The 27,985-nt window shown below is 41.4% G+C and overlaps 1 protein-coding gene across 1 annotated transcript; it reads left to right on the forward strand.

Moving 5' to 3' along the window:
* Positions 1-295: 295 nt before the first annotated feature.
* On the forward strand, positions 296-27,945 carry ADA2 (adenosine deaminase 2). The gene is made up of 10 exons (XM_080971624.1): positions 296-425; positions 7,639-7,967; positions 9,298-9,523; positions 13,813-14,023; positions 16,745-16,872; positions 19,104-19,194; positions 20,155-20,263; positions 23,210-23,367; positions 24,451-24,653; positions 25,758-27,945. The coding sequence occupies exons 2-10, from the start codon at positions 7,655-7,657 to the stop codon at positions 25,852-25,854; spliced, it is 1,536 nt and encodes a 511-aa protein (XP_080827750.1). The 5' UTR covers positions 296-425; positions 7,639-7,654; the 3' UTR covers positions 25,855-27,945.
* Positions 27,946-27,985: the final 40 nt, after the last annotated feature.

A 27,985-nucleotide genomic window follows, 5' to 3' on the forward strand; every position in this document is an offset into this window, starting at 1 on the left:
ATTCTGCCTAGATCTCATCTTTTGAATAGTCTTCCTCAAGTAAGTTTCACTTCTTCAAATAAGAGAGCATTTCCAGAACCAAAATGCTACGTCTACATTGAACCACATCAGCAAAATGAACTTAAATTTCAGCAGCTGATTTTACAGCCAGCAGACAACTGATCTACAACCTCTGACAGCATGTAGTCTGGACAGAGAAATTGTTGCGGCAGAAGACTTTTTGCAGGAGAGGAGGGGGAAAGGGCTGGGCTTTGGGTGAATGGGTGGAGAAATGTATCCGATTTAGAGAGGAGGCGGGGTTGGAGGTGGGAGCAGGTGGCAAGTTGTTTATCTGCTCAGCTGTTGTGCATGGCCTGACAGAGACAGACAAAAGCAGCTGAGAGGAGGAAGGAAATAAAAGGTCTCCCTCACACTCCACCTTAAAGGTTTGTAACCATAGTACGAACAGCACCCAGAGAGTAATTTGCTTGGAGCAGAGGCCTCGACAGAGCCCTGGGGTGTGTGTGGCTGACTTAGTCTCTGCAAGGGCCCTGGGAATGCCCTCGGCATGTGTTAGAGCAGTATATTATCCTACAGGGTTTCTGAAGTGCCTTAATGGAGCCACACAATGTTTGCTGATATATATACTCATGCAAGTGCCCTGCTGTGTGCCAGCAGGAGCTTTGGCAATGGTCTCTAAGACATTAGTCGCTGCACATGCTAATGTGCAGGCAGCATCCCCTAGGATGGGGCAGCTGTGCCCCTGCCACTGCTCATGATAGTAAGCCTTGTGATGTGCCTGTCTTCTAAGTGCCTTGGCAAAACCCTTCGGGGACTTGCTAGCAGGCCAGGGAGCCTGGTTCAGGCTGGAAGGAGCTTTATTATTGGCCTGAGTTTTGCCAACCGCAGGTTATCTTTCCAAGACTAAATATTTCTACTTTACCCAGAGCCAGGAACTGTTGTAGGTGTTTCTGTATATATTTTATTATTATTATTATTATTATTATTATTATTATCATAATCATCAGTAAAGATTAGTTTGATGTGCAAGGGGAAATACTAAGATGAGGCTTAATTTGCTCAAATGGCTTTAGACAAGGTTAATGCAAATGCATCAATATCAGTCAGTTTTTATTTTGTTTTCATTCTCATGTTGTTTCAGCGGAACAACTGGCAGGCAGGAGGTTCCAGGTTCTATAGCAGGGGCAGAAGGCTGGGGGGGGGGTTAAACTAATAGATCACAGGGTGATCACAGAGTTTCTGATGTGAGAGGAGATTCTTACCCCTTAATTGTTATTGACTGAGAACTGTTTTCAGGCAGCCGCTGAGAACATAGTAGGCATTTAAATGCTTGTCTAATGGTACCTCCAACTGGAGGGGGTGGGAAGCGCTGACAGCCTCAGGGAGCTGACAGAGGACTGGAAGTTGTTCCTGGTTTGGGCAAGCTTTAAGGGGGTTGAGGGAAGCTGGGTGAGCTGTAATGGGGGTGGGGAGAGGTTGGTGAGCAGTTGGGCACAGGCCCTAGTAATTCATTCTCTCTCTCTCTCTCTCTCTCTCTCTCTCTCTCTCTCTTTCTGAGAATCAAGGCAAACATTTTTAACTTATACATAATGGGATGCAGAGCATGAGGAAAGAAATTACGGTATGCCCCTCATCTCTGGTAGTATCCCAGGCACTCACATAGTCAGTCCATGCAGCACTCATATATAGCTAATGCAAGTGCAAGCGAAGGGTGATGTGAGTGGAGGGGACCTCAGCAATAAAACGCTGCAGGAAATGTGGCTTCTCTGCCACAAAAACTACCATAATGGAATACAGTGGTACCTCGGGTTACAGACGCTTCAGGTTACAGACTCCAGTAACCCAGAAATAGTATCTCGGGTTAAGAACTTTGCTTCAGGATGAGAACAGAAATTGCACAGCGGCGGCAGCAGGAGGCCCCATTAGCTAAAGTGGTACCTCAGGTTAAGAACAGTTTCAGGTTAAGAACGGACCTCCAGAACGAATTAAGTTCTTAACTTGAGGTACCACTGTACATGCAACAGTCTGCACCATTTTTCTTTACAACAAGCCAGTTGTCTGGAAGGTTGCTAACTTTAAGCTCTATCCGTATCTAGAAACAGACCCACTTTCCGGGATGCTTTCTGGCTTGTGTGTGCAAAAACCTTATGGGGGGCAGGAATCACCAAGCGAAACAATGAGGGGCTCAGAGCAGTGGCAGAGCACACAGTGGCTATAATGTGCTCACAAGCCAGAAGTGATCAAAATAGATCTGTACTGTGCAATCTGCAGCTTTCCTATAATTATCAGAGCAAGCAACAAGGGCATGCAATCCTTGCAGATATTGGCAAAAAAAGCTCAACAACTTTGTGCAAAACTAAAAAAAACCCACAACAAATTTTGTATCCAGATTTTCACTTTTGGAAATAGGGCAACTACAGTGAGTAGTTCTGGGAGAGTGGGACATTGCTGGTTTTATTTAAGAACCTAATATATAACTTGCTAGGTACCATCCAGCAAGGAACATATGAAGCTACCTTATACAGAATCAGATCATTGATCCAGCTAACTCAGTATTGTCCACAAAGAGGTTTTCCCGAGCATCGCACAGGCGTCTTCTCCCAGCCCTTCCTGGAGACTGAACGAAATTGTTGCTTTTGCAGCTACGCCACTGAGCTTCTCTATCTTTTTATTAGTAGAGTGCATGCTTTGTACGTTTCAGGTCCTAAATCAAAACATCTCAGCAGAGTTGAACTGCCTGTGCTTAAAGCTTTTGAGGAACAGCCTGCACTTAAGTTTTTGGAAGCAGAGTTTCCTGTCAGGCAGAGTAGCCAATTCAGCAAGGTCCAAATTGCTTGAATACATTCAGTGTTAAATAGAAAAAAACTAATGAAAAACCAACCCAACAACCTAGAAACATTTATTTAAGAGCACTGAGTGTATTTTTTGAAAACACTGCATGTGCTTTTTAAAATGATTGATCAGAAATATGACATCATTATGAACAAGGAACGAACAGGTATCACAAAACTACTTCCTCATTCTGTGCACCTGCATTAAAAATCCCTGCTCATCTATAAAGTTCCTCAGGCGCCTAGGATAAGCTATAATAGCCCTTTTCAGGCTTTCAAAATTACTTTCCCCAATATGGCTTACAAACATCAAGCTAGATTTAAGCTTGTTGGTGTCTCTGCCATCTTTTCTCTCTTACATCATGGATGTAGGCTTATATTAGGAATCTATTTTCTTTATTATCTTATAAATGCTATTGCAACAAGTTAGTCATGGCTTTGGCTAGAACAATAAACTTATGAACCTGAACTTGACTTTTGGAGTGCTCTACCGTTTCCAGAAGACGAGCAGGAAGCAATTGTGGGATGCAACTAATCTGCTCCACCTTTCCCACCCCCAGGTCTGAGGACCTGTTTTCACTTATACCCATTTTACAGTCATGGATTTCATCAGGAGATCATGGTAATTGCTGAATGTGTTCTAAAGTGTTCTCTTCTAGAACTGGCTTCCATCTCAGAACTACAGCTCCTAGGGTTCCCAGGGACAGCGAATGGCTGTTAAACCAGTTTATGTCTGCTGTGCAGAGTTGGGGATCACCTGTGGCCCTTCTGATGTTGGAGTCTAACTCCAATCATCCCTGATCATTGGCCATGGTGGCTGGGACTGATAGAAGTTGGGAAGTTCCTCATCCCTGTGTGAAGGTAAAGGTAAAGGGACCCCTGACCATTAGGTCCAGTCATGGATGACTCTGGGGTTGCGGCGCTCATCTCACTTTATTGGCCGAGGGAGCTTGCGTACAGCTTCTGGGTCATGTGGCCAGCATGACTAAGCCACTTCTGGCGAACCAGAGCAGTGCACGGAAATGCCGTTTACCTTCCCGCTGGAGCGGTACCTATTTATCTACCTGCACTTCGATGTGCTTTCAAACTGCTAAGTTGACAGAGCAGGGACCAAGCAACGGGAGCTCGCCCCGTCGACCTTCTGATCGGCAGGCCCTAGGCTCTGTAGATATACCCAGTATATAGTATATAAGCTATATACTATAGCTTACATTTCCTTTCCTTTCCTTACCAGATGTGGGGAACCCATGGGCCATCAGATGTTTGACTCCCACCAGCCTTCTAGTCTGGCAACATCTAGTGATCCAGTTTCCCCATCCTTGTTATATGTTAATTTGCCTAGCTCAAAGGTGCTGCATGTTGACCCCTCTACCTATCTTCTGTTACTAGTTTAGTATCCCCCAGGCCCTTTGGCTTTCACTAGTAGTTATGAGAACACATGCTTCCCTTAATGCCAAACTTGTAACCAGGTGATGGCAGGTAGGAGGATGGAGGATACAGAGTAGAAGCCGCAGGGTATGGAAGATTTCCAACTGATTGTGTTGACTTTGATTGAAATGCAAGGCAGGAAGATTGGAAAAGGGGGGGGGGACACTATTCACTCAGCCTCCTCCAGGCCTGGCTGCTCTAGGGCAAGCTCATCATGTGAAAGAGGTCTTTGTGTCAAGCTCCCTTGGCCCTCTTGCCAGCAGGTAGCAATTGTTAAGATCCTCTGAGCGGGGTCAGAGTGGAAGGAGGCAAAAAATGGCTTCTGTTGTCATATAGAACAGGGATCTTCAGAGGTCTTGTCTATAGCAACAATGCTGCAACCCTGCCCAGCCTAGCCTTGCCAACTTCAAAAGGACTTTTTTTGCTCTTTGTTAGCTTATTCTGGGTGGGTGAGATTCCTGTGTCAGCAGCAGAGAAGCTTAGCAAAATAAAGCACAGCTTAGAATAAGAAAGGGAGCGGGGGCTGATCTAGTCCTGACTGTTGTTCTCAAGCAATAAATGATACGCCTAAAGTGCTCATTAGCAATCCTGTTTAGCACAAATAAGCCCCTGGAAATGCATCCTGAGATGGAACGTCCCAGGTTTTGTCTACCTGCAGATGAAGTTCCATTCCATAAATGGAAGCATATTTCTAGGAGCATCTGATAGAACCTAATTGAAGGATTATTAATTGCAGGGATTTGGGGTTTTTTTTATTTAGCGATTAGAACCTCTGGATGAGTAAATCCATAAAAATATTTACTATATTAGTTTAAGAATTCCTGCCTGGTTTGTCCAGGCTCCAACCACAATCATATATTTGTATTGTTTATTCTTCCTGGAACTTCTTTAGGAATGTATTACAAATCTGTGTAAAATAGGCAGACTATGATAGTGATTAACAAGTCAGAATATAATGTTCATGGCAGGCCTTTACTGTAGCCTGCTCAGAACACTTATGGGAAATCACAACTTCTGAAAGTTCAAGTACATGGAGATCATTTTATATAATGACTTGTTTTAACAAGCAAAATTTAAGTGGTGTAAGCTACTCTGACAGCCCATGGCTCATATATATGATGCCATAGTTTGTGCAGTTTGGACTCTGGTTGTGTAAGTGTCATTATGGATGCCTATTGGCTAGTGCCAATAACATCATTGGTGATGGTGATTGACATAACTCTGCCCTCTGTTTGCACCTTGTTTACTTCTTTAGACAAAACATAGAATCAAAAAAATGTAGAGTGGGAAGGGACTCCAAGGGTCATTTAGTCCAGCCCCTTGCAATGCAGGAATCCTGCCAACAAGCATCCCCCTAGGTAGGTTCAAATCACCAAACCTCTGGTTAACAGCCAGACACACTGAGGCATTCCATGAAGTCTTTACAAAATAAAAGCAACAGCAGCATAAACCAAAATATAAAATCTCCTTTGTTTATTAATCCTTTATTTTTCTACCCAACTTTTACTCTCTCTCGATTCCTAGGAGAGTGAGGGTGCACCGATGTTTCCCTTTTTTAAGACAGAAAAGTGCCAGAGACCAGCAAGGCATTTCTTCCTGCGCTGGATTGGGACTGATGTGCCCATAGCACTAAGGCCCTGTCCCCACTACACATTTAAAGCAGAATTATGCCACTTTAAACAGTCATAGCTTCCCCTAAATAATCTTGGGAAATGTACTTTGCTAAAGGAACTGAGAGCTGTTAGGAAACACTTATTTCCCCTCACAAAGCTACAGTTTGAAGAGTAGTTTAGCAATCAATCTCTCTTCCTAGGGAGCTGTGATAATTGTAGCTCTGTGACAGGAACCGGGGACTCCTAAGAACTCTCAGCATCTTCAATAAATTGCAGTTCCTAGGATTCTTTGGGTGCAGCCATGACTGTTTGAAGTGATGTTTGCATACATCCTAATTTTGTACATGTAAGTAAGTCTCACTGCATTTAATAGGCCTCTTACATAAGCGTATATGTAAACAGTAGTTCCTCTTTGCCCTAACTCTTCATAAACACCACACCTTTAAAACATGCCCCCCCCCTCGAAATCTAGGAACTGCAGTTTGTTAAGGGCACTGGAAATTGTAGTTCCCACGATACTTTGGAGAGTGTGCTTTAAATATATGGTGTGTACGCTGTCTTCCCTTGCTTGAGCAGTGGTGTGTGTCTTAAATACAGGGACAATTAACTATTTACCGTGGAATTAGAATAGGTTCTGTTTCATTTGTCCCGTATTAGAACAGTTTTGTAGCACCAACCTGCTTTTCTATTTGCTGACTGGGCTCTGACTTTCTGCTTGTGAAAGCATTTTGCGTGCTATATGCAAGGATGGAAAAGTCAACAGTAAGTGAATTGCAGGTGTGTTTCTGTGTGAGGCTTTCATGTAATCTTTCACTACAAGCAGAGTGAGTTTTCTATAAATGCAGTGTGTTTGCTCCTGACTGAGTCAGTTTTCCCAAGGTTCTTTGCCACAAGATCAGGTTGCTGCTCTCTAGACTGTAGGATGGGCAGAGGATAGCAGAAAGTTGTTGCAATAAGTAGTAGTCATGGGATACATTAAGAAGGAGCCCAAATATTGAAGTATATGTGAGGACACAATAGACGATGAGGGGGAAATGTACTTAACTCCCAAGCCCTCTCACATGTGGTTAACACTACTCTGCCAGACCACAACCCTACAGGGCTTTCAGAAAGATATTGAAGATACATCCTTTTTGCCAACTTTCCCTTGATGTTTTTTTAATTCATTATTGTTACCTTGCTCTTGCTATTGGTTTTGATTACATTTTAGCAATGTTTGGGGGGCTGCCTGTTCTATTAGTTGCTGACTTTCCAGTATTTTATTTTCATTGTATCTTTTGTATTCATTGCTTTTAAATTTTTATTGCATTTCTGTATTTTATTGTAAAAGGTAAAGGTAAAGGTAAAGGACCCCTGGACAGTTAAGACCGGTCAAAGGCAACTATGGGGTTGCAGCGCTCATTTCGCTTTCGAGGGAGCCAGCATTTGTCCACAGACAGCTTTCTGGGTCATGTGGTCAGCATGACTAAACCACTTCTGGCGCAAGCTGCCTTGAAAGAGTTTACTCTCAAAAATGGCATATATATCTTCTAATTAATTACTGAGTATTAAATCCAGATTTGTTACCCATGGAATTTTGTGTATTGTAATCAATGCACCACTTAAAGGCAGGTTTGGTGAACATTAGGCAGGGTTCCAAATATGGCCTTCCTGGCCTCTCTGTGTGGTCCCTTGAACTCTTCTCAGGCAATACCTTTCATTGGCCCTATTTTGCACCTATAGTGTGTTTAATTTTTATCATTTATTTTTGCGTCTGTGTTTTCTAGGTGCATCCCTCAAGTGATGTCTCAAGTAGCTCAGAGAACTAAATGGCCAGAGATCATTGTTTTCAGTTGGGTTTCTCTTTGTGTATCCATGCCATTATTGAATGAGCGGGACTTACTAATTGAAAAGGAGAATGCCAGTCGTGTAGGTGGAAACCTTGTGCTAACAGAACTTGAAGAAGATGCCAATAAGAAGCTCATGCATCTCAAAGAGAAGGAAGTAGCTGAAGCTATGAAAACAGGACTGTTTCCACCCAGCATGCATTTCTTCAAAGCCAAACACCTCATTGATCAAAGTAATGTTTTCAGCATCTTACAAAAGATGCCCAAAGGTAGTAATTCCAACTTGCGTTCTTATGGCATCTCTCCGGGTGTTGTATTAAGTGAACTTTTACAGAGGCTCATGTGATTATAGTGGAAGATTCTGTATAACAGGAGTGGGGAACCTGTGGCTGGTAGGTCTTATTAGGCCTGTCAGGTCTCTGATTTGGCCTGTGAGACCATGTTGGGCAAACCACACCCACCTGACGCCACACCCACCTGACATCATACATTGACAAGCACAGAGATATGCTTGCTCCTTAAAAGACAGCAGGCAGAAGCTTATTTCTGATGTTAGTGCTGTGGAATCATTTTTCAAGTCTTTTAAAGTAGGGTATTGGAAAAATGCAAATGATAGCTTTCTATTTCTCTTATATTGAGTTTGGAGCTTCAGACCTATTAAAATATTTAATGGATATTGGGGCACATGGTGTGAATGCTGCATAAACACAAAGTTCATCTCCACCCATAGTTTAGGTGAGCAATTTACTTACATGAGTATTGCCACAGCAATGTTTCAAGTAGAAATCTATTCCAAGCCTTACCTGGAGATGCTGGGGATTGAACCTAGGACCTTCTGCATATAAAGCATCTGCTCTACCACTGAGCTACAGCCTCTTCCAGTGGCCTATGAGTCCATTTGGAGCACAATCCATCTGTGTAGCATATATATATATATATATAGTCAATGACCAGTAGAGAGGATAAGAAGAAAACAAAGCACATAAAACACAATAAAAGTATACTATTAAATATACAGGTAAAAACAATGTAAAGTATTAATTTTAAAATTATTAATACTTTGCCTTGTTTTTTATAATTTTAATATATTTATTTAATATTTTCCATTTTTTTAATATGGCCAAAATAATATATATATACATCTGTGTAGAAGTACAATATTCCCAAGGGCTACCAGCCAATTTCTATCCAAGCATCAGTGTGGGCTGAGCTTTTGCCAAAACCCATCAGCTTCGCTCAAATGTTGGTATTGCCTGTGAGACTGAACTGGATCATCTTCTTTTGTCATTTTTGACGGTTTGAAACTCTTTCCAGCACTCTGCAAAACTTTTAATTTTGATGGTTACTTGTGCTGGAGGATGCAGTCCATTCACCAGTGTTGAAGTAAGATTCATGTCAGTAAATGTGCTTCCTGTATGTGGAATGGGATTGGGGGATATTCTTGTCTTTTCTCAGGCAGGAAAATGTATTGTTGACCTGGCTTATCCCATCACAGTCACATCATCACTAATACCATGACAATATAGATAACTTCAGTTTTTCCAAGTACTATTTAAGCACTGTCTTGTTTTGTTACACTTGTCTCCTCCATTTCCACAGGTGGTGTTTTACACTTGCATGACTATGCTATATTGAGTGTTGACTGGCTAGTGTACAATGCCAGCTACCTGCCAAACTGTTACATCTGCTTCACCCCTTTATGGGATGTCCGCTTCAAGTTCTCCAGTCCTCTTCCTCCCAAGGATCTGCCTCCTGATTGCTCTGAGTGGGTGCTGTTAGAGACCTACCGCAATAACCTGAAGGATATAACTGGATTTGATAAGAGGTAGGTGAAAGCTTGTGATTAGTCATAAATGAATTCCACTCTTATTCTGCCTATTCAACTGGAGCAAGAGCTGGTTGCTATTTAAATACATTATATACTGTATGTGCTACAATTTTATTCCATCTGAATCTCCACTTTGCTCTGTTAATGCAAGGCCTTCTTTATACCAATTGGACCCTTGGATGACAAGGGAGTAAAAGGTGTGCTATAGGAAGATAATGAGACTGCAGAGAAGCAACAACTTTTCTGCATCTATCTTCACAGCAGAAGATATAGGGCAGTTGCCTGTACCTGAACTAACTTTCACAGGAAGGAGTCTGAGAAACTGAGGCAAATGGTGGTGGTGAGAGACCAAGTTTGAGGCCTAACAGACAAATAAACATTGACAAATTGTTTAGTCCAGACAGCACCCACTCAAGGGCTCTCAAAGAACTCAGATGTGAAGTTGCTGGTCTTCTAACAGAAATATGTAACTTGTCCCTAAAATAAGCCTCTGTACCTGAGGACTGTAAAGAAGCCAATATGACACCAATTTTTTAAAAGGGGATCCTGAAAATTACATGCCTGTTGGCTCAACTTCTGTCCCCGGGATACTCTTGTTAAAGATAAAGCAACCAAGCATATGAAAGAACAAGTCCTGCCTCATGAGAGTATCAACAAGCATATAAATAGCGATTACCTAGATGACATTGTGTACCTGACCTTTCAAAAAGCTTTCAACAAAGTACATCACCAAAGACTCCTGAGTAAGTTTAGCAGTCATAGAATAAGAGATGAGATCTTCTTGTAGATCAAGAACTAGTTAATTAACAGGGAACAGAGAGCAGGAATAAATGAACAGCTCTCCTGATGGAGGGAGGTTGAAAGCAGAATCCCCAATAAAGAGTTTTACCATAAAGTATAGGTGTACCTGAAATATTTTTGAATTAATTCAGTGAATTAATTAATCTGAATTCTGTCGTTCCAAGACCTGGCAGACAGCCATGTTTAAATCATATTTTACATACATTTTGCATTCTGCTTACAGGAGATGAAGGTTGGAGGCAGGAAAATAGCGCCTCTCTCTGGAATGTGCTAGCCATAGCAACTGCTTTACATCCTCTTACTTACAAAGCAGCAGCAACAGCCAATTACCGTAATTCAAATGGCGTTGGGGGCTTGTTTTATTTTTTATCTCAAATGTACTCTTACTTTCCTCATGTTTGCTGTATATGGTGAAGGAGGAGAAAACCAGGGCAGCTTGATTTAGAAAAAACTGTAGTGCCAGAACACTGCAGACTTTAGAAGTTAACTCAAAAGTTAACAGTGAGTGTATACTTAACACATATTGGTGCTATAGTAAAGCAGAAGTTTTATGCTCACTTATCAGGGAGTAAGTCCTGTTGATTATGGCGAGATCTGAGTAAACATGCATAGGATCAAACTTCTGCCCTCTCCGCCCCACAGAGGACCATGCTGCCCAAGGCTTGTGAAAAAGACATAACATAGTATCTTCCTGCCTCCCAATTTACCATGAGATCTTTCTCATCCTCCCCTCCCCCTACCTTGCACTGTCCCCTGAGCTTGAGGAGATTCTGTCTTTTAAAATTCCCATAATTTGGCTCTTGCACTTCAGATATCAGTGTATCTGAAGAAGTGTGCTTGCACACGAAAGCTCATACCAAGAACTAACTTAGTTGGTCTTAAAGGTGCTACTGGAAGGATTTTTTTTATTTGCACTTCAGATAAGTTTGCAAAAGATGCCTCTGGCACTTCATTGATTCCTGGTTTTGAGGGTCACCTGGTTGCTATGTCACCACATAAGCAGTTCTCCTCTGAATAGGCCTGAAATGCCTGTTGCTGCCAGATATATAAACTAGTTGAAAATGCTGCTCTGTGTCCCCTTTTCTAGCTATGGTCCATTTCCTTTCCATTATGTGGCATTGTTTACAGAGTACTTTCTTGCCTTGCCCGATCTTTTGTGTGATAATGTAACGAAAGACCCCCATTGTCATGCAGAAAAGGACAGAGTTAATGTTGCTGTGGAAACTTAACTCTGAATTCCTCAACTGGTGGGCAGTTGTGTTTTTTTGGGGGGGGGAAATCACCCTGGATGAGGTAGGCATACTGGATTTCTTTGTTTATACATAAGACCCCCCCCCCCGAAAAATGTGTTTAATAAAAGTAATAAACTACCAAATGGAGTGAAAAATAGCTGCAGCCCAGCACAGGAAAGAACTCCTTAGGTAGGATAACAGCAGCTGGCATATTAAATGTGTGGCAAACAGACTCCATTTTGTGATCTCCCATCCCATCTGCTGACCAGGCCCAATGCTACTTTGTTTTATGGCAATTGGCAACTCTGCCACTTGCAAGCTGTAGGAACACAATTTTCCTGATGAACGATAAAGATTTTTAGACAAAGATAATAAGTATGAATTCAATCCAGATCTCACATGTGTGATGATGTGTACTTTTAATTCCTTAGGCTGAGATTAGGCAAAGCACCAAACATAAACTGCTCTTTGGAAGTGGCCACTGTTGTCATAGCAAAGGAATGAGGGAAGCCTAGGCCAGAAGCAAGCAACTTGTTCATTATTAAGGGTCCTGATGGAGAAACAGCACGAGCCAGTGTCTCTCAGACATAATTTGCATATTTTGTGGCATACAATGAGCATATTTGCATATTATTCACATGGGTGTGTGATATATGCCAAGCCACAGCTGACAGGCATGTTGTTCTTACTCTGAACAAGGCAGAGAAAAAGCCGCAAATGAGAAAACGCTTGTTTTATAGTCCCTCTCAAGCAACAACAGCAATGTTCAGTGAACACAGAAATCATTAGCTACAAAACAGGATCTATATTAGGTTGTTAAAAATTGTTTCTGAGTGTTTGGTATAAATAGGGAAATGTTCAAACTTGTTTCTGTAATAATTAACAAGAATCAGTTAGCAGGAAAACTGGAATTATTAGGCTGGGATGCACTTAATAGATGTGTCCATGTATGATAGACAATATATGCCCCACAACAGGACTAGGCAACCCTTAAATAGAATACATTTTCAAATAAAGGACAGCCCTTCAAAATAGAAGACTGTCCTCTCTAAAGTTGGGCCCACGGCCTTATTATAGACACAGCACTCTGTTAAGTTTAATCACTTGTTCTTTTCCTTCTCATGCTGTCCTCCACAGTGTATGGCGTTGGCGAATTATTCATGTGGACTCTAGCTAAGTATTATATTTTTATTGTCACCGTAGGCAGATCCACATTGTACTCTTAAAGCACATCCCATGCACATTAAAAACTCATAACTTTGCCCAAAGAATCCTAGGAACTGTAATTGCCTCCTCACAGATGTGCCATACCCAGCATCCTTAACTAACTGCAATTCCCAGGATTCTTTGGGGGAAGTCATGTACTTTAAATGTGCATTGGCTGTCCTTAAAATGTATGGTGTAGATCTCCATTTGCCACACATATGATTAAGCAGGTGCACTCAACAAGGGCTTGGGAGAGTTTGCACTGCTGTAGGAAAACAGTAGACTGTGAGATTCCTCGAAGAGGTTGAACGGGCAAAAAGAAAAGAAAAAAGTCCGCTTTCTCAGTTGGGCTTGGGTCAACTAAATTCTGAGCCCAAAGCCCATCACACACTTACGTATTGGCCCGGGCTTATCAAACACATCCTACATGGCTATGCATTACTGCACATTGCAGTTGTGTGGTGGTGTTTTGATATTCTGGTTTGGTGGTGTTTATTTTATTATTTTAATTGTATATTATACTTATTTTTATTGTTGTATTTTTGTAAGCTATCCTGAGACCATTTGGTGAAAGGTGGGCTATAAATAAATATTCATTCAAAACTGCCAGCAAACACTTTAGCCTGCAAACCTGTGCACACTTTACCTGGGAATAAGCCTCACTGAACACAGTAAACATGCACAGGATTATGCTGTTAAGGCTGCAATTTTAAATACACTTGAATAAGCCCCATTAAATTACAGGAATTGATTTCTAAATAAATTAACACCCATTAGGACTGTACCATACATGTGTTAGGGTCATAGCTGTCAACTTTTCCCTTTTCTTGTGAGGAATCCTATTCGGAGTAAGGGAATTTCCCTTAAAAAAAGGGAAATGTTGACAGCTATGGTTAGGGTAAATAATAATTTTTTGTATGAATATGGTTAGCCTTGAGGTTGTAGTCAGTAGAAAGTGTTTTAGGATTCTGTCAATTGAGATCACAGACACAAAAGTCTTACAACTCTCTCTCTTTTTCTTTCTCTCTCTGCCCCACCCACCTCCAGTTTGTTGAGCAACCTCACTCTAGTAACAGATATTCCAGAGGTGACCTACCCTTCTCAGACTTTCATCTGGAAGAGATTTGAAAATGCCTTCATCGCTGCTTCTGGCCTTATCAGCTATGCACCTGTGTTCAAGGCCTATTTCTACCAGGGGCTGTTGGAGCTCTATGAAGATAACATACAATATGCTGAGATAAGGGCTATGCTGCCACCGGTAATGCTCCTTCCTTCCTTCCTTCCTTCCTTCCTTCCTGGGGCTCCTCTTCCCATCCAGGGAGATATTTTGTGACCAATACCTGAGTAAACCTGTTGTACTACTTAAAAAATTGTATTATTATGGGTACCTAAAATGTCTTGTTTCCCAGACTGGTAACTATGGCACTAACATCTGCCCATTAGCTCTGCTCCAACCTTGTCTAGAGATAATTTAAACTAATGTCAGTTAAACAAAAAGTGGTTAACTCTTATGCCTAAATAAACCCAGTATCTTTCAGGAATATGTAGAATTCTAATTGTTTTGAGATGATACAGGATAGTAGTCCAAAACCTCATTATATAATACATGGAATACATTTTTATAATTTTTATAATACATTTTTATAATACATGGAAGATGGTTCTCCCTTGGAAGGTTCTGGACTTTGGTTTCTAAGCAAAGGTTGGATGGCTATCTGTCATGGATGATTTAGCTGAGTTTCCTACATTGCAGGGGGTTGCACTAGAAATATGACCCTTGGGGTCCCTTCCAGTTCCATGATTCTATGTTTTTCTGCTTCAACAATACTTCATTACGTTCCTATCATTTTATGTAATTGAATTTTGTATAAATTATACAAATTATAAATTTTTTTTTTTTAAATGATATTTATTAAGATTTTCAAAAATACAGAAAGTAAAGATTAAAATACATTCAAAGCCTTATTTTCATACATCCACTTTCCGGGACTCCCCCCTTCCCCCACCCCTACCATATTCTCCTTTCATATTGTTGGCTCCACAAGCTCTCAGTTCTAATTGAAACTTAATTTGTTTAGACCATTATTCGAATTTAAAATTTATACACTCCTCATCAATACCCCTAATAAAAGACAAAAGTTCTCTCCCCAGGGCCCACCCCATTTTCATTCCACAATTTCCCTTTTTTTAATGATAAGGACACCCCACACAATAGAAATATAAGAAATAAGAAATAAAAAGTATAATAGATGAGAAAGAGCTAATTCAGAAAAAAAAGTTGACAAGCCTTTGGATTTTAGTTCTCCCCCCCCCTGTCCCCGGTTTAATTTCCCCCTGACCACCAAACCATGTTATCTGCCTGGAATTCTTAAAGTCCATAAATCACCTATTTCCCCCAACTCCTTGCTGGCTTTTTCTTTTTATAATTATTTTTTAAAACATTTAACTTCAAATCTTTAATAAAACTCCCCCCATTGTTCTTTCCAAGTTGTAGTCCAATTTCCTCTTGTTCCGCTGCTGAAACGTTCTAATTCAGAAGTTTAGTAACTCTGCAGGGATTATTGTTATTCAAGAACAAAAACTTGCGTTCAGTCCCTTCCTTTCTTCAATAGAAAATTCTATTGTCTCCTTTAGCTGAACACCCTGTAGACAAAATATTATTTCCGTTTTGCAGCTTTCCCAGAAGATAACCAGTCCTGTAAAATTCCAATGGTATTTTTCCACTTACGACCATCTTTGTAATGTCCCGAAATTCCTCTAGGGGGATTGTTGTAACTTTGTTTTCTCTAGTCCAAAAGTCCGATTGTTAGCCATGTTTTCGCCATTTTGTATCCAAGTTTTAACGGGTTATAGCAAATTGTAACAAATTTAACCAGCAAAGTTCTCATAATAAAATCCTCTCTGCTTTCCGACTTTGACAGCTACTTTGACAGCTGTCAAAATCTCCGACTCTTTTCACCAGGCTCTCTCTTCAATCACCCCGGTTCCCGGGGGGGGGGGTTACGTTTCCCTTCTCCCTCAATTCTTCCTCCAGCACAGTTCTTGTAGTTCCCCATCGTGGAATTCTTAGTTTTTATCAGCAATACAAATCTTTTTGGACCTTGGTTTCCCCATCCTTGTTTTGGAAGGTTTACAGTAGGGAGGGGGACTGACTTCCTTTTTGGATCCCCCCCCGCTCGTGTCCAATCCGAAAAAAAATTCTTTTTTTCTCCTTTTGAACCCGGTTTCCAAATTACTCACGGGTTATTGTTAAGAAGTCCGAATTTTCAATGGAAGAAGTCAGCGCTCTCCGCCGGATGGCATGCGGCTTCGCTCGGCAGGGATAGCAGAGGACTCAAAGCACCACGCTTCTCCCCGGCACCCGATCCGTAGCCTTTAAAAAGGCTCCTTCACGAGTCGGGAGGGCGCTAGCGGTGCCAGCCGAGTCTCCATGTCCACGGCCCCCGTGGCCGTGGTTTTTAAGGGTCCCCGCATCGCCGGTGCGGTAGGACCCAGCCCCTGCCGAGCAGGCTCCCTCCGGAGCTCGGAGGGAGTCCGCCATTCGGCGATGGCGCCAACCCGGAAGTCCTATACAAATTATAAATAAAACACTTTCTAGGCACTGGTCTGAGCAGTCCCCCCCTTCCTTTCCCAGTGAAAAACCACTGTTTAATTCTAAATCGGAACATACAGAAAACCCTGGGGGAAAGCAGGGGGACAAGAGGAAGTGTGGATAAACTCTCTGCTTGAATGTGCAGGTTCCTTGAGGGGAGTTTGCAGCCACTTTGCTCCTCCTCAGTTGCTTTTATTCCTGTACTGAGCTAAAGCAAGGTTTGGCTTAGCTTATTGTCCAAAGCTGGACTCATGGTTGAACCTGGGCTTGAAACTGCAGCCAGGAACAAAACTTGAGGAGTTCTGGTGCCGATTGTTCTTTTCTTGTTTTATGACAGACTGCCCCCTCATTTGCCTTTACCTTTATGTTTGCATATTCTGCCCACAGGTATATGAGTTGGATGGTACCATGCATGACAAATCCTGGTCTATGGCAGTTTATCAAAGCACAACCCAACAGTTTGTAAAAGACCACCCAGACTTTGTTAGTGCAAAGATTATATACACAGCACACAGGTAAGGAATATCTAGATGACTTTGCCAGAACACATATATTTGAACTTATCTAATTCACATTTTATTGTTGAAAGAAACTGCAGGTCATTATAGATGAGAAAAATACATTCAGTTCAGAAAAATTAACAAAAACATCTTCGGAAAATTGAATGAAAAGAAGCCCACCTCATTTGTGCTCATTGAAACAATCTATGATATTAGTGCCTTGTGATGATGCCAATACTTGTATCCTCTGGCTCAGAAACATGAACCTTGGAGAGTTGTATTGTTTGCTTCAAATATGAGGTGAACATTACGATTCTGTAATTATTCTCTGGCTCAGATTTTAATGCATAGCAGCACATCATGTCCCAGAAGGGGGAAGCAATTTCCCTCCCTCTATTCTATTTCCTCTATTCTACTTATTGCTGCTGTAGGAGCCACAGTCAACTGTGTGGATGGATAGGAGTTTGGCTGGGAGAGAAGAGGGAGGGATTTGGAGACTCATAGGTAGGTGTGTAGGAGGGTGGGTGTTTGGAAGGTCATGAGGGGGAGTGGGGTAGAGGCTTGATGTTAGCACAGGGTGCATGGGATATTAATCTACTTGGATTGGCTCAAACTAAGATGAGATGTTGCCCCATTTTGTGGAAGAATACTTTGACTTATTTTAAGGCAGTTCCATTCATGCCTTGTTGTCTGCTGCCTTTAGTATTTGATAATCTCTGACACAGCTTAGGTGCAGCAACTTCAAAATGAACCCCTTTTAGCTTTGGACCTCTATGAACATCAACAGGTTACAGATATATTTTCTGCTGGTGACACTGTAGTCAAACTCTCAGCTAAATTTCCCCCTGCTTATGAAAGTAAGGACAGCTGAACAAATAGTGGAGGAGAGCCTCAGCAACTTTATGCTACCATATACAACATATTGTCTTATACTCATTTCCCCATCCACTATTACCCATGCAGAAGAGTTTAAGTTCTTCTGAGGGGAATTTAATTTAATCAATATAAAAACATAATTTTCATACCTATGATTGTATTAAAATCAAAACTGTGTGCTTTCGGCATGCAAAGAGCTCTGTTTGACAGTAGTCTAATAAAAAAATTGAAAAGTCTCCGTATTACATCTTTTGTTGACTCAGATGGTTAGTGGCTAGTACTGAGCTTCTGCTCTGTCCATCAGAAATAGCACTTTTAAAAAATCCTCCTAACTCAACTGTTTTAATGAGAAATATTTAGGTTCCGTACAGATCAGCTAATTTAGGGAACTTGCAAAACACAATTCACAAGTGCTAATGAAGTGGCACCAATCAGCTGCAAATCCCCTTTTGGTTCAGCTGTGTCTTTACCTGCCCCTCACCTGACATCATATAAGATGCCAGGGTTAGGCTAAGTGGGCGTGGTTTGGCCAAAATAGCATTGCGGGCAGAATGGGGAGGCCTGGGCACTGGAGGTTCCTCACCACTGATGTAAGACCTCTGATTCAAATGCAGATTGCCTCATCCTCTTTGCTCCTTTTCCCTTGTGCTCTAAGTCAGCTGGCCATGTTATGTATTTATTTCTTTCTGAAACAACTTGCAAATTTTGGTCAGAGAATTTAAAACTCTTTAAAAATAAGCTGCTCTGAAAATGGGAGAAGTCAGCTTTGTGGTTGGCACAAGGACTACACAATTAGTGCTGTGCAAATTCAACTCTGAAGCAAATGGGAAGTACAGATTTCCTGTGAGTTTGATCAGGAGACGTTTGTATCTGTGCACAAAAGATGGTGAATGTGGTGCGCTTTCAGAGTGGACTCATTGCTAGAATTATGTACACACCAATGCATGTAACAGAAAACATCTAAATATCCAGTGGCTGATTCATAATTTGAAAATAGCCTTTTAGACAGTACAGTGGTGCCCCGCAAGACGAATGCCTCGCAAGACGAAAAACTCGCTAGACGAAAGAGTTTTCCGTTTTTTGAGTCGTTCCGCAAGACGAATTTCCCTATGGGCTTGCTTCGCAAGACGAAACGTCTTGCGAGTTCTTGCGAGTTTGTTTCCTTTTTCTTAAAGCCGCTAAGCCGTTAATAGCCGCTAAGCCGCTAAGCCGCTAATAGCCACTAAGCCGCTGATAGCCGTGCTTTGCAAGACGAAGAAACCGCAAGACAAAGAGACTCGCGGAACGGATTAATTTCGTCTTGCGAGGCACCACTGTACCTAGTTTTTTTCTCCCTCTCTTGGTACTCTTCTCTTCCTGTTAATTTTCAGAAATGAGAATGTCCCCCAAATTGAAGAAGCTGTCCGTGCAGCTATGGCACTCAGAGCAGAGTTCCCGGAAACTATGGCAGGCTTTGATTTGGTAATCTCCTATATTTCTTACTTGGTTTTGTTTTTTGTGTTAGAAGGAAAGCAGGGCACAATAAGATGATATTTATGGTGGTGGACACAGGTTTCCTTGGGCTACAATCCTATCAAAACTCTCTTGCATGCGATGTAATGTACCTTTTGACCATATAGCTGAGGCCATGACAAATTGCTGCAGCATCTGAGGTGAAATATATTTGATGTATGGCATTCCTTGGAAATACTTCCTACTAATCCTTGTGAAGTAAGAAATGGAATCATGGAATTCAAGAACTGGAAGGGATCTGAAGTTTGTCCAGAGCCCTATAACCCTGCCATGATCTTAAGGCAGAAAGGCATGTCTGCAGGGTGGAAGGATACCAACAGCAATGCAGCTCCCTGGTTATGGCTTTCAGCCGCATCTTCAGTTTACCCAAAGCTGAGTTAGAAGCTGCTGCCAAGGGCAGATCGGGATTTCCCGCCCCTGTGCAACATACTGCCTGAGGTGGGCCATCTCATGTCGCCTCATTGGCGCAACAGCCATGTTGCGGCAGCAAGCTAGCTTAGGGGCTGCAGGACAGACCACCCGGCATACCTTTCTAGCCACTTTTTACCTCTCAGAATTTGCCGCCTGAGGCAGCTACCTCACTCTGCTTCATGGTAGGGCTGTTCGGAGCAGTTCAATGAGAAATGTTTCACTTGTGCAGTGTAACATGGGTAAGCAGGTCTCCTTACCTATGTTTCAGTGCCTTGTGTAGTTCTGTCCACTTAAGAAACAAAGGAAATAAAAAAAGATGCTTGTTGCTGCAAAGTTATGGCTGCAGATTATTTTTACCTTATTTCACAAATTGAACATCGGGTTGAAATGATTTTTAAAATAAACATAAGTTATGATGACAGTTCAGTGCAGGTTCTTCCTCCTGATCTATAGAAGATCTAAGCATTAAATGCTTATCAAGAGCAATTTCCTTCTCAGGTTGGCTGGGAAGATGGAGGAAAGGCCCTCTGGGAACTAAAGGATGCCTTGACCCTTCCGGAAACTCTGGGAAATAAATTGCCATATTTCTTTCATGCTGGTGAGACAAGTAAGTACGGGCACATCCCACTAATGATTTGAGGTCTTCTGTCAAGTAAGCATATATAAATTTTGTTAAACGAAATAAATAAGAGTAAGGGGTAACTAGAAGATGAGGACTGAAATCCTACAAACACTTATCTGTGAGTAAGTCCTATTGAAAACAGTGTTGAAACTGTCCCCACACACATTGAATGGATATTCAAATTATAATAAAGATTTGTATATAGAAGCATAAGAGTTGGAAGGAACCCTAAAGCCCATCTAGTTCAGCCTCTTGCCAACACAGGAAATCTATTGCTACATGTCCATGGTAGGTGGTCATCCAGCCTCTACTTTAAAATAATCCTAACAAAGGAGAGTCCATCACCTTCCAAAGTAGTGCCATCAGGAAGTTCTTTAAAAGCCTTCAAATCCAATCTATGTCTGCAAAGCACGTGTGTGTGTGTGTACGCGCACACATTTTGTAACCGACCAAAATGCATGCATCAATTTCCTTCACTGCCTTACTGTTTGTGACTCTTATATGGGTAGGGGGCCATAGGCTTGCAAGAGACAAATAGATCATCTGATCCAAGCTTTTCTATTCAACCCTACATGCTGCTGTGGTGGCGGCTGCGGCTGCTATTTATCTACTAGCAATGATAGCTATGTTCTACCTCCACTGTTACAGCCAGTATGCTTCTGAATGCCAATTGCTGGGTATAACAGGTGGGGAGAGTGCAGTTGCACTCAGGTTTTGCCAGGCCTGTGCAGAGCTTATCTGAGGAGTCTTGTTAGAATAAAGGTATAAACTCAAACAGAAAAGCAGCCAGTCCTTGGAAGCCCTCCAAGGCCCAGGCCAGGTGTACCTGGCTGCCACCCCCCGACCTGGGTTTTGTTTGTTGGCTTCCCCTATACATCTGGTTGGCCACTGTAAAAACAGGATGCTGTACTAGATGGCCCCTTGTCCTGATCCTTCAGGGCCCTTCTCATACCCTCCAGCATTTCTCCGATGAAAATAGGGACGTCCCATTCCACAATGATAATTTTACTATTTATACCCCACACTCTGGGCAGCTTCCAACATATATAAAAACATAATAAAACATTAAACATTAAAAAAAACCTTCCCTATACAGGATTACCTTCAGACAGCTCAGGGATCAGATAACTCCATACCCTCTAAAATTTCTCCAATGAAAATAGGGACATCTTAAGGAAAAGTGGGACATTCCAGGATCAAATAAAAAACTGTGATGGCTTCTCTAAATCAGGGATGTTCCTGGAAAATAGGGACACTTTGGAGAGTCTGTCTTCTTATGTTCTTAAGAGAATCAGAACTGAGCCTTAAGGTAGGGCTGCCGTATGCCCAGGATTTCAAAGGTGGAATTTATGTCTTGAGGAAATTTTCGAAAGGCGGATCTTTGGCAAGTCAATCGAAAAATGTGGTGTTTGTTTTTTTGCCATTTTATAAAAGAAAGCTCAACAATTTCATGGTCATCCTAAAAATAGCTCAACAACTTTTGGGGTGTCCTGGTTTTTACCTTTCAAAATATGGCAATCCCACAGTAAGGAGAAGTACAGGTGGAAAGAGTGTTGTTATACTCAGGCCTTGTCTGTGAATTTGCTATAGTCACCTAGTTGGCCACTTTGAGAGCAGGAAGTGGGACTAGTTGGGTCTGTGGTCTGAGTCAGCAGGGCTCTTCTTAAATCATTATGTTCAGAACTTTCTGATGACCTTTTTGATGAAACTAGATAAACAGTATTCTGCCTTTGTGTGTGTGTCTTGGCATACGTTGGTGTGTGTCAGTGGACCAATCTAATATTACAGCTGCAATCCTAGGCACAACATACATAGAAGAAAGACCTATTGAACTCAGCTGGACTTATCTTTGATCAAGCATGCATAGGATTGTGCTTGTACCAGTCATCTGAAATGTACTGGCAAACCCCCTTGTGATAGGCATGTTGAGTAGCAAATAACATTTTGCCAAAGCCTGTGGCGTCTGCCAGAGTTCACGTGGATTACTGTTTTGCATAAGCAGTCCTAGAATGCTTTGCCACATAGGAGCCTCTGCTCACAGAGACTTAGCAGGGTGGCAATCTGCTGCTCCATCTGTGCTGCAACAAAACAGAAAACGCCGATTCAGACAGTAGTGTCGGCTGAGCTATTACTAAGATGTCAGAGGAGTTTTCGGGGAGGAAGATTGGGTCACATGGTCAGGTTTGCCAACTTTCTGCAATATGGTTACAGTGAAACATGGTTGTCGGAAATCGAAAGGTTTTTCTAGTACCATGGCAATAAAGCCTTGAAACATTGATAACGGAAAGAAGGCACCCTTTCCATTCATCGGGTGGTTAAGGGTTTGCTGTTGGTTGATCCTAGGTATTGGATGAAATCTGAGTGGCTAATTTGCATTAAAAGCTCAATACGGAAACCATGTGGCACGTTCAACTTCCGAAAAGTGTTCAAAAACCGAAGCAGTTACTTCTGGGTTTTCGGCATTCGAAAACCAAAGCATTTGACTTCCAAGACGTTCAAAAACCAAGGTACCACTGTACTTTGCTTTACCAAGCACAGAATGGTTTGCCATTTTGAGTGGAGTGGGCCACTTTAAACATGCTATTGATGTGCACAGGAGGCATTAAATCCTCAAGAGTGCCAGATGCAAAGGCAGGATTTTGGGATTCATGGCCATGAATCCACTTGGCCGCTTTAGGCATGTGATTTAACTTGACTCACATGGTTGGTAAAATGAGATGTGGCAGAAAGAAAACAAAAAACCAACAAAGCAAATAATGAAAAAACATCAAACTAGACCACAGAAAAGTTCTGGCAGTCCCTTTTTAGGCCTCACATAACATTACTCTTTCAGAAGACAACTTAACTGGGTTTTCCCTCTATGTATTTGGGACCATTGTGACAACCATTTTGTGGTTTTATATTGATGTAAGAATTCTCTTTATCACTCAGACTGGGAAGGCACCTCTGTAGATAGAAATTTGTTCGATGCTCTGCTGTTGAACACCAGCAGGATTGGCCATGGATTTGCCATCACCAAGCACCCAGAAGCTAAGAATTTGGCTTTGAAGATGGATATTCCTATAGAAGTCTGCCCTATTTCTAACCAGGTACTGTTCACACAGAAGGGAGCCTAGCCCTGTAATCTGTCTTTGATAGCAGGATTAATCCTGAGGTGTGTTTACATGTGTAAGTGTGTGTTTAAGCAAGGATGATGCTACTGATAAAAATAATAATGATGCATGATAGATATATATATAATTGCAGGGTATATACATTATTTTAAAGCTTGGGGGAGAGGAGTAAATAATTATACTTCATATATTTGATGAAGTAGACTGTAATCCTCAAAAGCTTATGCTGTAACAAAATGTACTAGTTTTTTAAGGTACCACAAGACTGTCAGGACATCTGTGTACTGTCTTCAACAGTTTGAAATCCTGCTGATTTTAGTTGGAGAAAGATGCTGCCCAGTGTGCCAGTGTCGTATACTGGTTAAAAGCAGTGGACTTGTAATCTGGTGAACTGGGTTCGATTCCCTGCTCCTCCGCATGCAGCTGCTGGTGACCGTGGGCTAGTCACACTTCTCTGAAGTCTCTCAGCCTCACTCACCTCACAGAGTGTTTGTTGTGGGAGAGGAAGTGAAAGGAGATTGTTAGCCGCTTTGAGATTCCTTAGGGTAGTGATAAAGCGGAATATCAAATCCAAACTCTTCTATTTACTTGGGTCAGTCTCCTTCATTTAAGAGTGCATACAATTAAAGGCTATGTAGACTTGTGTGGAATAAGTTCCATTGGACTCAGTGGACTTACTTGCAAGAATGCATGCATAGGATTGAGCCACAGAAGTGTTGTAATTTTCTAGAGTGCTGCCTATGAGGCAGGATTTATTGTTGTTTTGTTGTTGTTGTTTAAATTTCTATACTGCCCTTTATCTGAAGATCACAGAACTGCTTACAATATAAAAACACAAAATACGTACCATAACAACAACAACAACAACAAAATGCCCTTTGAGGCCCCCTCCACAGTTTAGAAGGCAATAGATTGTTTAATTAGCCAAAGACTTGGGAGAAGGGGAATGTTTTTGCTTGGTGCCTAAAGATATGTAACACACACACACACACACACACACACACACACACACGGATAAAATGGCAGTATTTATTTATCTCAGTTATGTACCTCTTCAAGGTCCTGATGTTAGTATCAGATCTCAGGAACCATCCTGCTGCAGTCCTGATGGCAGAGGGTCACCACATCGTGGTTTCCTCTGATGATCCATCCATCTTTGGAGCAAAGGGTCTGTCATATGACCTTTATGAGATGTTCATGGGCATTGGAGGGATGAGTGCTGATCTGAGGACTTTGAAACAACTAGCACTAAACTCTCTAAAGTAAGTATTGTTATTATTGATTTATTAATAGAATTTGTATACTGTCTGTCATCTGTAGATCTCAGGGTGGTTTACAGCATATAATTACAATATAAAAACCACAAAATACATAATAAAAGTAAGAACAACAACTAACCAAAAATCCCTCCATGACACATTTAAAAGGGCATCGGATGTCAACCACCCAAAGGCTTGGTTGAAAAGGAACATTTTTGCCTGGCGTCTAAAGGTGTATAATGAGGGTGTCAGCCGAACCTCACTGGGGAGAGCATTCCACATATGGGGAACCACTGCAGGAAACAATAAACAATGTATGGGATATGCACCAAATATTTAAAATGTACCAATAACCAGGTCAGGAAAAGCCTGAGCAAACAAATCAGGTTTTAACAGTCTTTGGTAGCACCCTGCTATGGGTGCCTCCCATATAGCAAGGGAGGGGAGTGGGTCCCACCACAGAGCAGACCCTTTTCTGTGTTGCTGTTAGGTGACATACTGTAAAATGCAGCACCACTTACAAGACCTCATTAGCAGGTCTGTATGGGGCAAGATGACCTTTTACATACCCTGGTCACAACTTATTTATAGCTTTTTAGGTTAGCAAAAGTTAATTGAAACTGGCTTAGAAGCTAATGGCCAAATCAGTGCAGTGCTTCTTAACACCTATCCACCACCGGATACTCCACTTATTACCCTTACTGCTGCTGTGCTCTGCACTACTTGCCCACATTGATAAATAAGTTTATATGATTAGGTGCGAGGTCTATCAAACATGTTTATATGGTTTATATTTATATGGTTAGGTGCGAGGTCTATCAAACATGGACCTGGTAAGTGGTAAAACAGCTCCAAACATGATTGGCTTATCCTTCTCTGAGCTTGAGACCACAGCCATGACAACTGTAATTCTAAGCACACTTACCTGACAGCAAGTCCTGTAAATTCAGTGAGATTTTCTTCCTAGGCTGCACCTATATACCCAGTGCAGCATAAACAGTCAATTTGCTGAGTTTTTATTTCCTGCTCTTTCTGGCTTTTGACCTGATCATCCAGCTTTTAAAGCAGTTTCTCCTCCTCTGACCTGAACTTCTTTTCTTTTCACAGCTACAGCAGTATGCAACCTGGTCAAAAGAAAAAGGCCCTGGAGATCTGGCAAAAAAAGTGGGACCAGTTCATAGCTTCAGTCTCTGCATCAAGCTAGACACAGAGGCACAAAAGACTTCTTCGCTTTAAGTATGGTACTCTGATCAGATGACAGCTAATGTCAATATAAATTTGTCTTGTCTCTTGTACATTTCAGTACCTGAGCAAAGTGCCCTTTTAATTATGCTGCAAATGCTCCAAATCAATGACTGATCAAAATGCACTCCTTAAAGGTGGAACTAGGTGTGCTTCAACTCCATCAGCTATTGCTGTCCTGAACCCTTCTTGTCATTCCTAGATATTTAGCACAAATTAGGCCTTTTAGCCCTAGCTAGCCACTGCCTCTGGTAATATTTTGTCATAAAATGTGCCTTAGGAGCTTGAAGAAGCCCCTTCCCCTCAAGCTAGAAAGGTAGTATTCTAGTTTTACCATGCAACTACAGGAAAAGGTATAACTGGGCTACTTCCTTTGGAATCCTGAAATTCTCAGGTTTTATTTTAAATGACAAGTTTCTAGCCCACATGATATCTTCTGGCAGCCCAAACTTATATAAAATTTAGCTGCACAAACCCATTGAAATCAATGGCCTTAATAAGTACCATATTTTTCGCTCCATAGGGCACACCGGACCATAGGGCACACCTAGTTTTAGGGGGGGAATAAAGAAAAATATATATCCCCCCCCCAGGTCCAGGAGCGGCGGCAAGATTGCGCGTAACCTCGGCGCCACTCCCGCCGCGCTCAGAAGGCTTGTGGACAGCTGCCTGAAGCCTGGAGAGCGAGAGCGGTCGGTGAGCACCGACCCCTCTTGCTCTCCAGGCTTCAGCGAAAGCCTGCATTCGCTCCATAGGACGCACACACATTTCCCCTTCATTTTTGGAGGGGGAACAGTGCGTCCTATAGAGCGAAAAATACGGTATACCATAGGATTGAGCTATGGAATCTCAACTACCTTGGCAGAACTTCCAGTACAGGAATAAGGAAACTGTGGCATTTCGGATATTGTTGGACTTTAACTGCCTCAGCCCAAGTCAATGATCAGGGGTGGTGGAAGTTGGAAGACCACAGATTTGCTGTGGTGCCATGCTTCACTCTTTGCCCTTTTCCATAACTAATAGAAACGAAACAGATTATGCAAACTATTCCTTTAATATGCATTGTTTATCAGTTGCAGAATTCAACCCCCCCCCCTGCACAGGATGCTAATCTGAAACAAACAAATAAACATCCTTGATAATTGTAAGATATCCAATTTAAAACATCTTAATCAGTTAATCTATGACTTGTATTTAATTAATTGATTTAAGTCTGCTTATATTTGCACATGAATAAAACACCCAATCTGAAGAAAAATAACTTCGTTTTATGCAGTTTTTTCACATATTGTTGCAGGTAACTGACTTAGAAGAGACATTATTTCCTGTTTGTCAAAAAATGAAGAATCTCTCTTCTAAGACGACCCTGTCATCTTGGACTTAGTCCCATTGTTAACATTTATTAAAGATTGGAAACCTCTCATAGACTGCATGAAAAAGAAAAAGAAATAATGACATTTGGATCTGAGGACTGAAGATGATGTTTTATATAGAGTGGCTTTATTAGGTGTTTATTAGGTATACTGAAGTGGATGAAATGAATAATATTTATATAGTGGAGAGATGAAGAATCAGAAATTCTTTAGCTTCTGAACTTTTTTCTCTCTTCTCTCGCTCTTTTTTCTCATTTTCTCCTTTAATTCCTTTTCTATTCCTTTTTCATTATCCCTTCCTCTTTCTTTCTTTCTTTCTTTCTTTCTTTCTTTCTTTCTTTCTTCTCTTTCTCTTTCTCTTTCTCTTTCTCTTTCTCTTTCTCTTTCTCTTTCTCTTTTTTTTGACTCTGGATTAAGGTTTTAGTTTGGACCAAAAAAAGAAATATGTGACAATAATCTTAGTATTTTTATTTATAAACTCTAATAAAATTTATTTTTAAAAAAAGGAATTACTGGTAGCCACATTGAGCTGAGTAGTCTTTACTTCTGAGTAGACCTACATAGGATTGCATTGTAAAATAATAATAATAAATTGCCGGTTGTTTAACTGGGCACACTTTATCACTCAATAGGTTTTAAAACACTCAATTTTATAATCTAATAAATGTTGCCACTGCTAATTGTGAGCTGTTTTGAAGTTTGTAACATAATCATCTACAC

Source organism: Podarcis pityusensis, assembly GCF_964106645.2.
Source record: "Podarcis pityusensis genome assembly, chromosome: 10".
NCBI classification, from domain to species: Eukaryota; Metazoa; Chordata; class Lepidosauria; order Squamata; family Lacertidae; genus Podarcis; species Podarcis pityusensis.

What these genes read in the sequence shown, in the direction of transcription:
- ADA2 (XM_080971624.1), top strand. Translation starts at nt 7,655, where the DNA reads ATGTCTCAAGTAGCTCAGAGAACTAAATGGCCAGAGATCATTGTTTTC. An exon ending in CTTACAAAAGATGCCCAAAG is followed by an intron (nt 7,968 to 9,297) that starts GTAGTAATTCCA and finishes CCATTTCCACAG; the next exon opens with GTGGTGTTTTACACTTGCAT. An exon ending in TCTGCCCTATTTCTAACCAG is followed by an intron (nt 23,368 to 24,450) that starts GTACTGTTCACA and finishes TACCTCTTCAAG; the next exon opens with GTCCTGATGTTAGTATCAGA.